Source organism: Trichosurus vulpecula, chromosome 7, assembly GCF_011100635.1.
Source record: "Trichosurus vulpecula isolate mTriVul1 chromosome 7, mTriVul1.pri, whole genome shotgun sequence".
In the NCBI taxonomy this organism is placed as follows: Eukaryota; Metazoa; Chordata; class Mammalia; order Diprotodontia; family Phalangeridae; genus Trichosurus; species Trichosurus vulpecula.
Window position 1 is genome coordinate 13,992,172 of NC_050579.1, and position 13,810 is coordinate 14,005,981.

Here is a 13,810-nt window from a genome sequence, read left to right on the forward strand (position 1 = left end):
TCTTCCCTTATTAGATTGTCAGCTCCTAGACAGCAGGGACAGTCTTTTTTGGTGTTTGTATCCCCAGCACTTAGCACAGTGCCTGGCACATAGTCAGTGCTTAATAAATATTTGTTGACTGACTGAATTCACTCATTGATAACAAAGTTATAGAGAACTACTACTTTGAAAGACTTTAAAATTCTTTTTCAAGTCCAGAAAATGGAAGGCAATCATGCCACCCACCTTCTGCCAGAATGAGCAATGCGTTTTTGGACATGGCCAATGAGAAAGTTTGTTTTGTTGCACTATGAGTTTTTTTTTTCTTAAAAAATATTGGGCTCCGAAATCTTATGAGGTGCACTCAAATGGGTAGAATTCCACTGGACAGATGTCATCATTTCCTTCCCAGCCATGACATTGGATGGGTGAAACTAGTCCAAATCACTACTGAAACTCTTGAAATGTGGGGCTTGTCCTCTCATGTTATATGTTGCATGTTTCCTTTTCAAGATAACCAGAGTAACATCACAGCAGCACTCTCTGTATCCTACTCCTTACCATCCATCATGCTACATGGGGTCCTGTGTGTTCAAGTGGATCTGGCATCTCAAGTTCCAGGCCTCCCTCATTTTCTCCTTTTCCCAGCCCCCGCCCTCTCTCCATTGCGCACACCTTTAGGTCTTCACTAAAGTCTCCCTCTGGCGCTCTATTGGGCCATCCCAGGGCACTGGTCCGGCCTGGCCTGGAGACCTCCTCTGCCTGGAAGAGGATTGTCAGCACTGGAAGGTGGCCTGCCTGGTGAGTCCGCTTTTCAGCCATGGTAGCTTAGGAAATCTACTTAGTAATCTACTGTGGTGCAGAGGGGTCACAGTCAGCACTGGTAGAGACCCTGTGAGTCCTGCTTGAAGGTCACGTATTGTGGGTGGCAGCATCTGGAATGAGAATGAAGGCTTCTAGCAGTTACGGGTACACCAGGGGCATTTTCAGTTGCCCTTGTGTTCATGGCCCCAGGAGCCTCAGTACTGGAGCGTACTCCCCCTGACCCTCTCCCCCTGTATCTAGCTCTGTTTCATCTGTAATTTTTTCATTATCTGCATGATCTCTATGAGGTGTGAGATGAGCACCCACACTATCAAACAGTGCCCTCTTTATTGGAGGACCACGAGAATGACTGGAGGTCATTTCATTGCCACAAGATAGGGCTCTGTGGGCTCCCCACCCAGCAGTTGGGTTGCTGGTGTTCTCTCGGCCGCACGAGCCAGGTTTCATGGTCTGTCATTCTTAGGTGATTGGCTGGGGCTTTTCACTTCCCCCACTTTACCATGTAATGTATGCTGTTAAACTTGTTATAGAAATAAAGGAGACACATGCATGCACATGTGTGCACACATGTACACCTATATTTTTAAAGAAATAAACTGAAAATAAAGATGATGTGTCTGAGTTCATAAAATGTAGCAAGAGTTCAAAGAGAATTTCTTTGAAAAATTCCACGATTCAAACTCAAGTCATTTCAAAAAGAAAACTCGCAGAAGCACAGAAAACCATTTAAGGTGTTTGTTGCCCCTGACTTGTTGAGAACCTTGGAAGGTCTTCTTGGGTTCTTGATACAGACTGATCAGAGCAATGGGTTTGGAACTGTCTTCTTTTTCATTGTTGCTTTTGTGGGTCGATGTAGTGGTTTTCATCAGTTATAATGATTCCTGCTGACAGGAATGGATGGTGTTCAGTCTTCATTATAGGGAGGACATTTTACTTGGCAACTTTTCCTGGCATGTCATGGCTAGAGGTCTTGTATTGTGGGGCCTTCATGTAATCTAAAGGGAGCATTACTTTTTTTGGTCAGTGACTAGGAGTTTACTTGAATATGTCACCGCTTAATGATCTAATGGTTACTAGTGATAGTATTAGCGATCTAATGGTTACTTATCCTTCACTGGTTAGTGATTGTCAGATTCACTTATTGGTTGGAGCACAAGAACCTATGTGTGCGTGTCTTAGGCATTCAGCTGGAGAGGAAGAAGGAAGTGGAGCTGTCAGCTGGTGATTAGAAAGGGCTGGACCACTAGCATATTAGTTCCATCCCTCTGTTCTCCCCAGGGCCTAACCTAGTGTGTCCCCTGGCTTCCAATTTGGTCCACTTTGGCATGATGAGCTATATTAATTACACAATGAAGGTTGGTCTCATTTTCATTCTTCTAATTTAATATTTATTTTAATCTTTACTCAAACAAGTCAATGGTCTGATTATGAACAGGCAGCTGATTTGGGGATGACTCCCATGTCAGTGGCCAGCCATTGCCTTTCTGCTCAGATAGACCTGGTTTGATTGTGGGGGTGATGCTATCCAGTGCTCCACATGTCAGGAAGCTTCAGCTTCTCTTGAAGAAGGTATTCAGGTGATAGGTCTCAGGCCTTTGGTGATTTCTTAGTACCAAGCTGTATCTTCTGACTTTGTCGCCATCCTCCCCGTTGTCCATCTTGCATAAAGGTTGCCGAGTAATCAGGTTTATGTTGCGCTGATTTGTGAGGTCTTCTTGAGTTCTCTGTACAAATCATCTTCCTCCTTCTTCCCCCCTGTAGCTTAGGCTGGCATGTCAGCTGCTCTGTTTGAAGTGGCCTTAGAAGATGCTCTTCTGCAGCACTATGATGTGAGATGAGCAAATGTCCCATGAAAAGCTGTTTCTTGTTGCCTTCAGACTTCTTGTTGACCCATTTCTTTGCCTTCCCAAGGAGGATCTCTGTATTGTCTTTCCAATGATCTGTAGCCTCTTTTTATCTTCTGGTTTCGTTATGACATGAATGCCGGTGTTGCTATCATTCATTTCCTCCATTTGCTATGTCCATTCATTGGACAGAGCACATTTAGAGTACAGCACAAAGCTCATATTAATAGATTCACTGTCTCCAGGATGTCACTCAAAGTCTTTCTGCCATTATAGAGACTGCTGTCACTTAAACTTTGCTGGCATAGTCTTTGAAAGTCCGGGATCACCTCCAGGTTGTGACGAGGCATTGGAATAGGACTTTGTGGCCTATGGCATCTGGTATCCCAGGTGGTCTTCCATTCAGGCACTCACTAGGCTTAATCCTACTAGGCCCTGGGGATCAGTACCTTACACAGTGCCAGAAAGATACCAAACACTTAATAAATGCTTGTTGGATTGGATTGAATTAAATTGAATATTTGTTAAATTGATCAAAAAAGTTTGTGTGTGTTCAGGGCTGTGTCATAGGATCATAGATTAAAGTTGGAAAAGACTCCAGTAGTCTTGAAGCATATTAAGTCCCCCAGGCCTGAGTAGTACTGCCCATGGGGATCCTGGTAGGTGCTATCTATGCTAGCAAAATGATACATTTGTTTTAGCATCCTCTGAGTGATTTTTGTCATATTCATGCCTAAAACTGGATGTTTCCTCTGCACGTAGATTTCTTTGCTGGAAATCTCCAATATTCCCCAAAGAACAAATTGTTGTAAGTAAATTGTTGTCATCTAAAAATATGTGGATTGTTTTAGGTAGTGTTGAAGGATCAAACAGATTCGCATACTGAGGCACCTTTGGATGTCCAAGGCTCCACACCACCTGGCTCGTTTGACTGATGACTGGTGTTGTGATGAGATCCATTCAGATCGATTGGAATCCAAATGCTTCTCTCCACTGCAGTTGATCATTAGTGAAGTTCTTGGTGGCTTCAGGCTATGCACCCACCTCCTTTCCTCTGCCCTAAACAGAGCACACCAAGGATGAGTCTTCAGTCTGTGCCCCATCTTAGGAAGCACATTGACCAGTTGGAGATCTTCCAGAGGAGGTCAGCCACGGGGAGACTGGCTACAAGAGTTGGGGATTTGTGGCCTGGAGCAGATGACTCATCTTCTCTGTTGCTTTTCGAGCACAGGATAGGAAATGGAAACGTCCCATGTGCTCTTCCTTGTGTTTTCATTGTTAGCACCCTATTCAGGGCCTCCCCGTGGCTCCCCTGGCATATGATGCCACTGATGAGGGGCCATAGACTGTTGTGTACTTGAGGCAAAACCAGAATGGATTACAGTCGGTGTACCACTGAGGTAGCCTTAGCACAAATACCCTCTGTGTTTCTGTAGGCGGGGATCATTCTCTCTTAGACTATATGTGCTTGCCCATGCCTGCCTCCAGCTGCCACCTGTCCATTTCCCCCTCGTTGGACACACCAAGCAGAAATGGCTGCTGTCTTACTTCCTCCATGCTGAGATTGAGTGGGCCCCCTTCTCTTTGACTTTTCCAGGTAATTAAGACAGAAGACGGTGATAAAGGAGCTGATGTTGTGCCTGAGTCTGATGTCTCTGAGGAGCTGTTGGAGACTCCCCCCGCACAGCTTGGGAGGAGGCGTGCTGGTCACAGCCCTGATGTCATCCTGGAAGCTCAGCTGAATGACAGCGAGACTGAGGATGGGCAGGAGCATGGGCCAGGCGTGCCGGCTGATGGTGCCCGGGAGAAAGGTGAGTATCAGCTGCTGATTTATACTGTCTAGTCACACGCTGGGAAGGCTTTTAAATGCTGGACCTATTTTTTTTTTTTTTTTACTCTCTGTGCCACATCCTTAGAGTACATGAAGCTGAAATGATACTTTCCTTACTTCCAAGGCCCATCAGGTGTTTGAGCGGGGGATGTCTTGGGAATGATTTGGCTTATCGTTGCTACTTTGAATTGTAACATCCGAGAGAAGGAAGGGCCTTCTGAGGTCACATAACCCCATTGCCAACAGAAACATCCCTGGCTCCTCGTTGTTCCACCTCTGTGGGAAGGAACTCAGATTCTGCAGAAAGAGGGATCATCTGGGTGGCGCTGTACCTACAGTGCAGCTGTTATTGTTCTGTTTCTTAAGTTTGAAATTTTCTGTAAGAATTGCGGTCTTGCTCTGCGGTGCATGTGAAGCAGCAGGAAACCAGTTTGGAAAATTCTTAAGGAAACTATAGGAAGAGCTGTTTTGTTTTAAAAATGGAGTTAGTTTTCCACTACTTGTTTCACCTAGAATGTTCTTCCTTTCACGTGTGTGTGTGTGAACGTGTGTATGCACACACACTCCATGCACTTGCCCTGCCAGTAGAGTGAGAGGCGCTCAGTGGCTGAGGAACCAGCTTGGCCAGGTTTGTGGGCATTCTTCTGAGACCTGTATTGAGCCTTTGGAAGAAAATTCCAACATGGTGACCAAGGAGGTTTAAAAGGCTTTAACTAAGCGGGCCAGATATATAGATGGGAGGGAAGATAAAATACGAGAAGCCTTCCAGTTAGGCTTTTCAAGAACTTTCTGTAGAAGGAATACACCTTGCAGCCTGATGCATTTTAATCATGTCTTACAGTGGGAAGAGATTGAGCAATCTTGACCTTTAAGAGCTGGGTCAGACAGTGAACTTTGTCCAGAAAGAAATTCAGGCTGATCCCAGTTCAGGGATAGAAGGATGGAGGCTCAGTAGCTCTCTGAGGCACACCTGGGGGCAAAAGCATCACTGGCATCTTAGGGAGAACTGGAAGGGTGATGCACCGGTTCTGCAAATGTCTGAAGAGCGATGGCATTATGGGTCCCTTTGGAAAAGAAAAGGTGGACCCAAACCTGTGAACCTTTTCAGAGACTTTGGGTAATTTTTAGTGCTTGATGCCGCTCATTCAGAGTGAAGACAGTGGCAGAAGACTCACTTTGAACACCTAACGTTACTGGCTTCCCTTCTCTCCCTTCCCTGAAATACTCTTTAGAAGGGGCCATAATCTCAAGTTGGATTGTGTAATGCCTGGAAGTGGTTCCAAGGCATAGAACACAAGACTTTGATGGGTTTTTGTCTTTATTGAACGATCAGCTTTTTTTTCCCCTTTTTTGCAGTGGGGAAGGCAGGGCAATTGGGGTTAAGTGACTTGGCCAAAGTCACACAGCTAGTAAGTGTCAAGTGGCTGAGGCCGGATTTGAACTCAGGTCCTCTTGACTCCAGGGCCGGTGCTCTACTCACTGTGCCACCTCGTTGCCCCAGCTTTTTATTTTTATTTTTTTTTTTATTTTTTAAGTAAGAACATTCCGCTTCTGCCATCAGAGTCCATCAGTTCTCTCTCTGGAGGTAGGTAGTAGCTTTTTCATCATAGGTCCATTAGAATTGTCTTGGATCATTGTATTGATCAGAGTAGCCCAGTCATTCACAATTGATCATTATTACAGTGTTGCTGTTACTGTGTACATTTTTCTCCTGGTTCTGCTCACTTCACTTTGCATAAGTTCTAGAAATTTCGGAAAGCATCCTGATTGTCATTTCTTATAGCACAATAGTGTTCCATCACAATCATATACAACAGCTTGTTTAACTGTTCCCCAATTCATCTCTTCAATTTCCAATTCTTTGCTACCACAAAAATAACTGCTAGAAATATTTTTGTACAGAAAGGTTCTTTTCCTTTTTTTTTTTAATCTCTTTGAGATACACACCTACTAGTGATATTGTCGGGCTGCAGGTATAGTTTTATAGCCCTTTGGGCATAGTTCCAAATTATTCTACAGAATTGTTGGATTAGTCCACCCCATCACTCCACTAACAGTGTGTAAGTGTCCCAGTTTTCCTGCATCCCCTCCAACATTTGTCATTTTCCTTTTCTGTCATAGTAGCCAATCTGACAGGTGCAAGGTGATATCTCAGAGTTAATTTATATTTCTCTAATCAACAGTGATTTAGAGCATTTTTTGCATGTTACTATTGAGAGCTTTGATTTTTATTCTGAAAACTCTTCATATTCTTTGACCATTTATCAATAGGGGAATAGCTCTTCTTTTTATAAATTTGGTTTAATTCCCTGTATATTTGAGTAATGAGACCTTTATCAGAGACAGTTACTATAAAAATTTTCACTGAGTTTCCTGTTTTCATGAAGAATCGTCTTTAAACTTAACTTACTCTGAACTGATCCTTATGATGTCTTTTGATGCCACTATCCAAATATAGTGTATCTCTGAGGAAAATAGTCAGGTTTTAGCCAGCCAGTTGGATTGGAATGTTAGACCTTATAGTTGAACTCGATGTTTCCTTCCTCTGAGCCTACTTTTGAAACCTTGGAAAGTATCTTTTGTGATCCTATTTTTTTAAAATAAGTTTTGTCTGAAAGTGTATGCAGCTTTATGCTACCCTGGTTCTCTTTGTTGAGGAGAAGGGGGAAGTATGTTTATGCCCAAGTCTTCTGGTACCCAGACTGGTGATGCCCCCTTCCCTGAGCTCCCCTCCCTTTGGCTGCTTCTTTTTCCATTTAGTGTATTGAAGTTGTTGAATCTTGGTCTCTTGTTTCTAGTTACTTCAGGCTGCATCACTTCTGAGAGCATTTCCTCTTTCTGACCACAGTAATGTTTAATTACATTCCTATACCACAGCTTGTTCATTCATTCCCCAATCCCTGGGTCCCTTTTTTTTTTTAAGTTCTTTGCTCTGTTTTAGACAGTGATGGAATGACTCACTGCCAGGTGACCACCCTGAGAACAGCCCTCACTTCGGTGCCTGTCAGGTTAGCACACTTATTTCCAAAGGAAGCTCAGTCATTTCCTTTTATTCCACTGCCACTGACCATGTCTCCTCTTCCTCCTGTGACTTCTGAAACTCGCGGGTTCTCCTGCCTCTCGTCTGCTTGTTTTCTGTCTCCTTTCCTGGCCCCTTCTCTTTTCTCTTATCCTCCATGCTGGATGTTCCCTCAAGGCTCTGTTGTTGGGCTTCCTTTCTTCTTCCTCTCCTCTTTCTCCTTCACTATCACTCCTTCAGACTGATGGCTCCTAAGTTTTTATTGCTGCCCCGGTTTCCTCCTCCAAGCCCTGGACCCACATCTCCACCCAGAAGTCCCACAGACATCTCACACTCCACATATCCAAAGTGACGTTTTTACCATTTCCCTGAAAACTCCTCCTCACTTCACTCATCCTGTCTCTGGTGCCATTATTCACCATTTCTCTCACATTTCAGACATTGGGGTTGTCTTTATCTCTTCATCTTCAGATCCTTTGTGAAAGCCTTCCCTGCTCTCCATGCTGAAGTGATCTTTCTTTCCTCGGAAGTCTCAGTACTGTTCAGACCCATGCAGTTCATTTGTCTTGTCTTGACTGCCCTGGGACTTTGATTTCTTGTTCTCTTGAGCTGTTCTTCAGTCTTCTGTGAAGCTTTCCAGATGTTTGTGTCTTGGCTCCTTAACTGGGCTTATCCTCTAACTTACTGAAGGATAGGGCCCACATCCTAAAATCTCTTTGCTGCCTTTATTTGTGCCTAGGACAGTGCCTTGAATATAGCATTTGTTGTTGTTCAATTGCTTTTAGTTGTGTCGGACTCTCCCAGCAAAGATACTGGAGTGATTTGCCATTTCCTTCTCCAGCTCATTTTACAGATGAGGAAACTGAGGCCAACAAGTTTCAGTGACTTATCCAGGGTCACACAGCTTGTAACTATGTGAGGCCAGATTTGAACTCAGGAAGAAGTCTTCCTGACTCTAGCCCAGAGCTCTATCCACTATAGTGCCACCTAGTGGCCCCTGAATATCTAAATGCTCATTAAATACATGTTACTTTGCCCTTTTCCAATCCCCCCAGAATGAAGCGTTACATGCCAGATGATAAAGGAAAGTCATTTGCTGTGTGTGGCTATGGTTGTGGGTATGGGTGCCTACACTTAGAAATGAGAATTCTAAATGAATAATTTATCAGTCTAGTGTGGCAGAGGAAGAGATTGCTCATGTGTATTCTCAGTCAACACTATTAAGGAAAGGTTCCAACTCTTATGAAATGCCTCGATCTGTGTCCCTTGGTGGTTCCCTGCTTTGTGAAATCACCGAAACTCTGCAGCTGGTTGTCTGTGTAAATGATCATTCTGCTATCCTGACCCCCTTAGGATACCATGCCCAGTAGGCAGGTGAGCTGTGGTCCTTCTGAGTTGGAACCAAGCTCTTTTATGGCTTCCTAGCCTCAGGGAGATGAATGAAAACAAAGCTCCCAGGATGAATGGGGATGTGCAGATTTTTGTGTTTCTTCACCCAGTTTTGTCCTGTGGATAGTTGGCTTTCGGATCTTATTTCATCTTTTTTTTAGAAGTTGTTTGATTGCTTGAGATCACTTTGAGATAGTCTTATTGCTTCTGAGAAAGGCAGTTAATGGCTGTCTTAGTGAAGGCATAGGTACTGAAACCCTAGTGATGAATACTTCTTCCTTAGGTAGGGAAGGGAAGGAAAGACAGTCCTGGGAGTGGTGTACTTAGACCAGAATCTCTGGGCCTCAGTTTCCTTAGCTGTAAAATGATGGAATTCGGTTAGATGACCCATGAGTTTCCTTCTAGCTTTAAATCCTATGACCTAGAGTCTAAACAGATTATTTTGGGATCCAGTTTTATGAGTAGCTACTCTTTTATTTCCCTGAGTCTTTATGGTCACCAAGAGAGACACTGTAATCAGAGTTCCTCTGGAATCCTTGTATCCTTAGAAATTCACAGACAGCACCTTTCTTCCCTTGGACAAATTAGTGAGGTTCTGGTCCCTAAGAGGAGAGCAGTTCGTATAGCTAATAAGCACTTATTGAATGCTACCTGTGTGTCAGGCACTGTGCTAAGACAAAAACCCAGTTTGTAGGATGCTGGAAACAAGGGATACCCAGTCACAGAATCCTGGAGTCTGGGGAAGAGGAACCTCAATAGGAAAATGGACCATTTCCCATCTGGCTCCAGGAAACTCATCACTGGGAAACCTCATTGTTCTGCAAGGCCCTCTCAGCCTGGGGACTCCCACCTCATCAGCACCCTTTGGCCCTGTGTGCAGAGGGTGGAGCAGGCAGCTCAGAGTCATCTCCTCACTTCTAGCATTGCTGTGCTCCTGTGAGACTTCTTTGCTTCTCTGCCAGGCCTTTGGGATCAAATGTGAGCTTACTGTGCTCCACTGGGTGCCTCGTTTCTTCTGCTGATCAGACTCCCCATTTCTTACTCAGTACCAAATGGTTTTGACAATTACAACTTTTGTAGTGTAGTTGGAGATCTGACCCTGCCAGGTCCCCCTTCCTTCCCATTTAAAAATTGATCCCTTTGATATTCTTGATGTTTTGTTTCTGCAGATGAATTTTTGTATTTTTTTTCCCTAGCTCTATAGGGTAACACTTTGGTAGTTTGATTGGTATGGCTCTGAATTAATTTAGTATTATTAGTATTATGATTATAAATTTAGGTAGTATTGTCATTTTTATCATATTGGCTTGGCCTACCAATGAGCAATTAATATTTCTCCAATTATTTAGATTTCCTTTATTTTTGGAAAGAGTGTTGTATAATTGTGTTCATGTAGTTCTACCCTTTGTGGGTAGACTTCTGAGAATTGTGCTGTCTGTAATTATTTTTAATTGTGGTTATTTTTAATGGAATTTCTTTTTCTATCTTCTCCTGTTGCATTTTATTGGTAATATGTAGAAACATTTATGATTTGTGTGGATTTATTTTATATTCTGCAATTTTTTAAAGTTGTAAATTATTTCAGTTAGTATTTTAGTTGATTCTCTAGGGTTTTCTAACCCTGTTGTGAGAGATGGGTAAAAGTTAGGGAAAGTTAGGTTTCCACAGAAGAGTTAATTGGGTTCCATAGAATAATTAATGAAGTGTCAGCCTAAACAAAGAAGGAGTAAAAATTAACCAGGATGAGAGTCCTCAGCCAATGGGAATAGAGTTTGTAGTTTTGCAGAAACCATAGTTTCAGGATATAGGCAAAACTGATCTAAAATGGCCAGATAATGGTCAGGGTTGAAGAGAAAACTGGGTCAAATGGCTACCAGGCACACTTAATTGGCTAATTGAATATTACCTCACACACCCACAGGGAGGAGTTTTCTACCATTTTTGAACATGGGACGTATGTTGAGGAGGTTGTGATCTAGAAGGAAGCGGACCAATCTGTTCTCTGAAGGGAGGTACTGAGCTCATGGTGCATCAGTCTATGTCAGTCTAACAGAATAAAGTTGGTCTCACTCCTGTACACTCCACTGCCTCTTCCTAAAGAAAGGTGGAGTTCGCTCCTGGCAAGGAATGTTAACCAATTCCTTTGAATTCCTCAATAATAAATTTCAGTGTCAAGCCTGTTTCTAACACCTATCATAATCTGTTCTAACCCTGTTATTTTCTAACCATCCTATCATCTGGAAAAAATGATAATTTTGTTTTTTCTTTGCCTATGCTTATTCTTTTGGTTTCTTTCTCTTATTGCTATAGTATACAGTATTGAATCATAATGTTGATAATGAACATTCTTGTTTTGCCCCTGATCTTAGTGGTATGTGGTCCCATTGTTATGATTATCTTTAATGAAAATTTTGAGTATTTCTACTGTAGAAGGTAACGCCATCCTCCCAGGCCCTCAGGCTTATAACCTAGGAGTTGTCTTGTCCCTTCCCTCTCTCTTATCCCCCATCTCCAAGCTGTTGTCAAGGCCCGTCCATTTCCTCTCTGCAGCATCTCTCAGACACACCCCTTAAACATTTCTGCACCGTGATACAAAATAAAGAAAAGAGAATTAGAACAGCAAACACATGGGTTACAACTGATGCTGTGCCCATTCTAGTGCAGCTGCTTTGAATATTGCACCAAACTGCAGGCAAGTGTGTCTGCCTCAAGCTCCTCTTCTCTCCGGTTCATCCTCCATTCAGCCATCAAAGAGACTTTCCTGAAGTGCAGGTCTGTTAATGTCCCCGACTCCCTACACGATAAACCCCAGTGGCTCATAATCACCTCCAGGAGCAAATGCAAAATGTTCCATTCGCCATTCAAAGCCAGTCCCCTTCTACTTTTCCAATCTTCTTATACCTTATTCCTTGACATAAATTCTTCAGTTCAGTGATGCTGGCCTTTTGGCTGTTCCATAAACAGAATCCTCTGTCTCTTGGCTCTGGGCATTTTCTCTCATTTGGAATGCTCTCTCCTCCACTTCCACTACTGACATTCATTCCTGACTTCTTTTAAGTCCCAACTGAAATCCCATCTTCTACTGGAAGCCTTCCCTAACTGCTCTTAATTCCAGTACTTTCCCTCTTTTAATTACTTCCTATTTATTCCATGTTTAGCTTGCTTTGTAGGTATTTATTTGCATGTTTTCTCCCCTCTGAGATGGTTGAGCTCCTTGAAGGCAGGGACTGTCTTTTGCTTCTTTTCATATCCCCAGTGTTTAGCACATAATAGGTGCTTAATAAATATTTATTTATTGGTTGACCCATTTTTTAGGATTTAAGTTATCCAGTTTCCAATTAATTTTTAATCTTTGCTTCAGATATGCTTATTGGATATGTTAGTAAAAGATGCATTTTATATTTCTACTTTTATGCATCTGTTTGTGAAGTTTTAATGCCCTAATATATGGGTTTTGTTTTGTTTTTCTTGTGTGAAGGTTCCTATCTATTCCCATTCAGTATTTTCCAAAGGTCTATCATATACAACTTTTCTAAATTCTATTCAGGTCCTTAACTTCTTTTTTTTTTTTTTTTGGTTAGGTTTATCTAGGTTTGAGAGGGATAAATTGTCTGTTTCCTCTTGTATTTTTGTTTTAAGGTTTTAGAGGCCATGTCATTTGTTGCATACGTATTTAGTATTGATATTAATTCATTGTGTTACCCTTTAGCAAAATGTAGTCTCTCTGTTTATTTCTTTTATTAGGTTTGTTTTTGCTTTTGCTTAGTCTGAGATCATATCAGTCATGAAGACTCCAAATCACAAAAATAGCTGCCCTTTATTAAATGTCTTGAGGTTTGAAGAATGCTTTACAGATGTGATCTCATATGAACTTCATAGCCTTGTGAGATGGGTAGTTTCTACAGGTATTATGATTTCATTTTACAAAGGGGTAAACTGGGGCTTCAGAAGAGTTGAAGATGCTGCTATTCAGTAGTTTTTACTCCAACACCATGAGCTGCCTTCAGATGTTGCTGTTCTTCTCACTTAATGAATTAGAAAACAGTCTCTAGAGTCCAGGGTCCACCCAGTGCTTCCTATGACAGAACTGAGTCCCATCAGCTTCCTCCTCACTGTGTGGTGAAGGGTCCCGTTTCGGAGGAGGCGCCTGTTGCTTGTTGGATTCCTGCTGCTGAGCTGGTCCACTTGATGCATTGACGAGAGCAAAGGCGATATTTGCACATGTGGGGCATGATATAGACGTGCAATTAATCGGCCCCTTTACGTAACAGCCGTGCTATGGGTGAAGCGTCCTCATACCATCTGGCTGGCAGCACATGGCCAGTTTTATAAATCCCTGCCCACTCCACCCTCCTAAACCTTTCTGTCCTCCCTGCTGTCTTCCTCCCCTCACATTCTCTCTGGTCTAGTGGTGCTGGCTTCCTGGCTGCTCCTCACACAAAATCCTCCATCTCCTGACTCTAGGCCTCTTCAGCTCTATCTCTTGGCCTCCTTGGCTTCCTTTAAGGAAGCCTTTCCTGCTGCCCTTTGATTCTGCTTCCTTCCTGTGCTGATTATTTCCGATTTCTCCTGTTTGTACCTTGTTTGTTTGGAGTCGTTGGCATGTTGTTGGACTGTGAGCTCCTTGTGGGCAGGACAATCTTTTACCATTCTTTGTATCCCCAGGGCATAAATGCTTATTGGTGAACTGACAGTACCCAAAGCTGCAGAGAAGTCACTTGGAGTTTGACCAAAGGCCTCTCGACTTGGCTGTTGGAAGTCATTGGTAACTTTGGATCAAGCAGTTTCAGTTGAACGATAAGCTCCAAAGGCAGACCGCAGCGAGCATCGATTGTAGGGGGGGGGGGGGAAGATGGAACGGCAGCCGTCAGGGAAGGGCTTTCTGAGGGTGGAGAGACACGGACGTGTTTGGAGGCAGGAGAG

At 43.0% G+C, this 13,810-nt stretch overlaps 1 protein-coding gene across 1 annotated transcript in view; it reads left to right on the forward strand.

The window, feature by feature from the left end:
* Positions 1–13,810, forward strand: part of DIS3L2 (DIS3 like 3'-5' exoribonuclease 2) — a 341,276-nt gene that overhangs the window by 94,677 nt on the left and 232,789 nt on the right. The window contains exon 6 of the mRNA XM_036767849.1: positions 4,246–4,459. Within this exon, the coding sequence (XP_036623744.1) occupies positions 4,246–4,459 (214 nt within the window). The remainder of the gene's footprint in view (positions 1–4,245; positions 4,460–13,810) is intronic.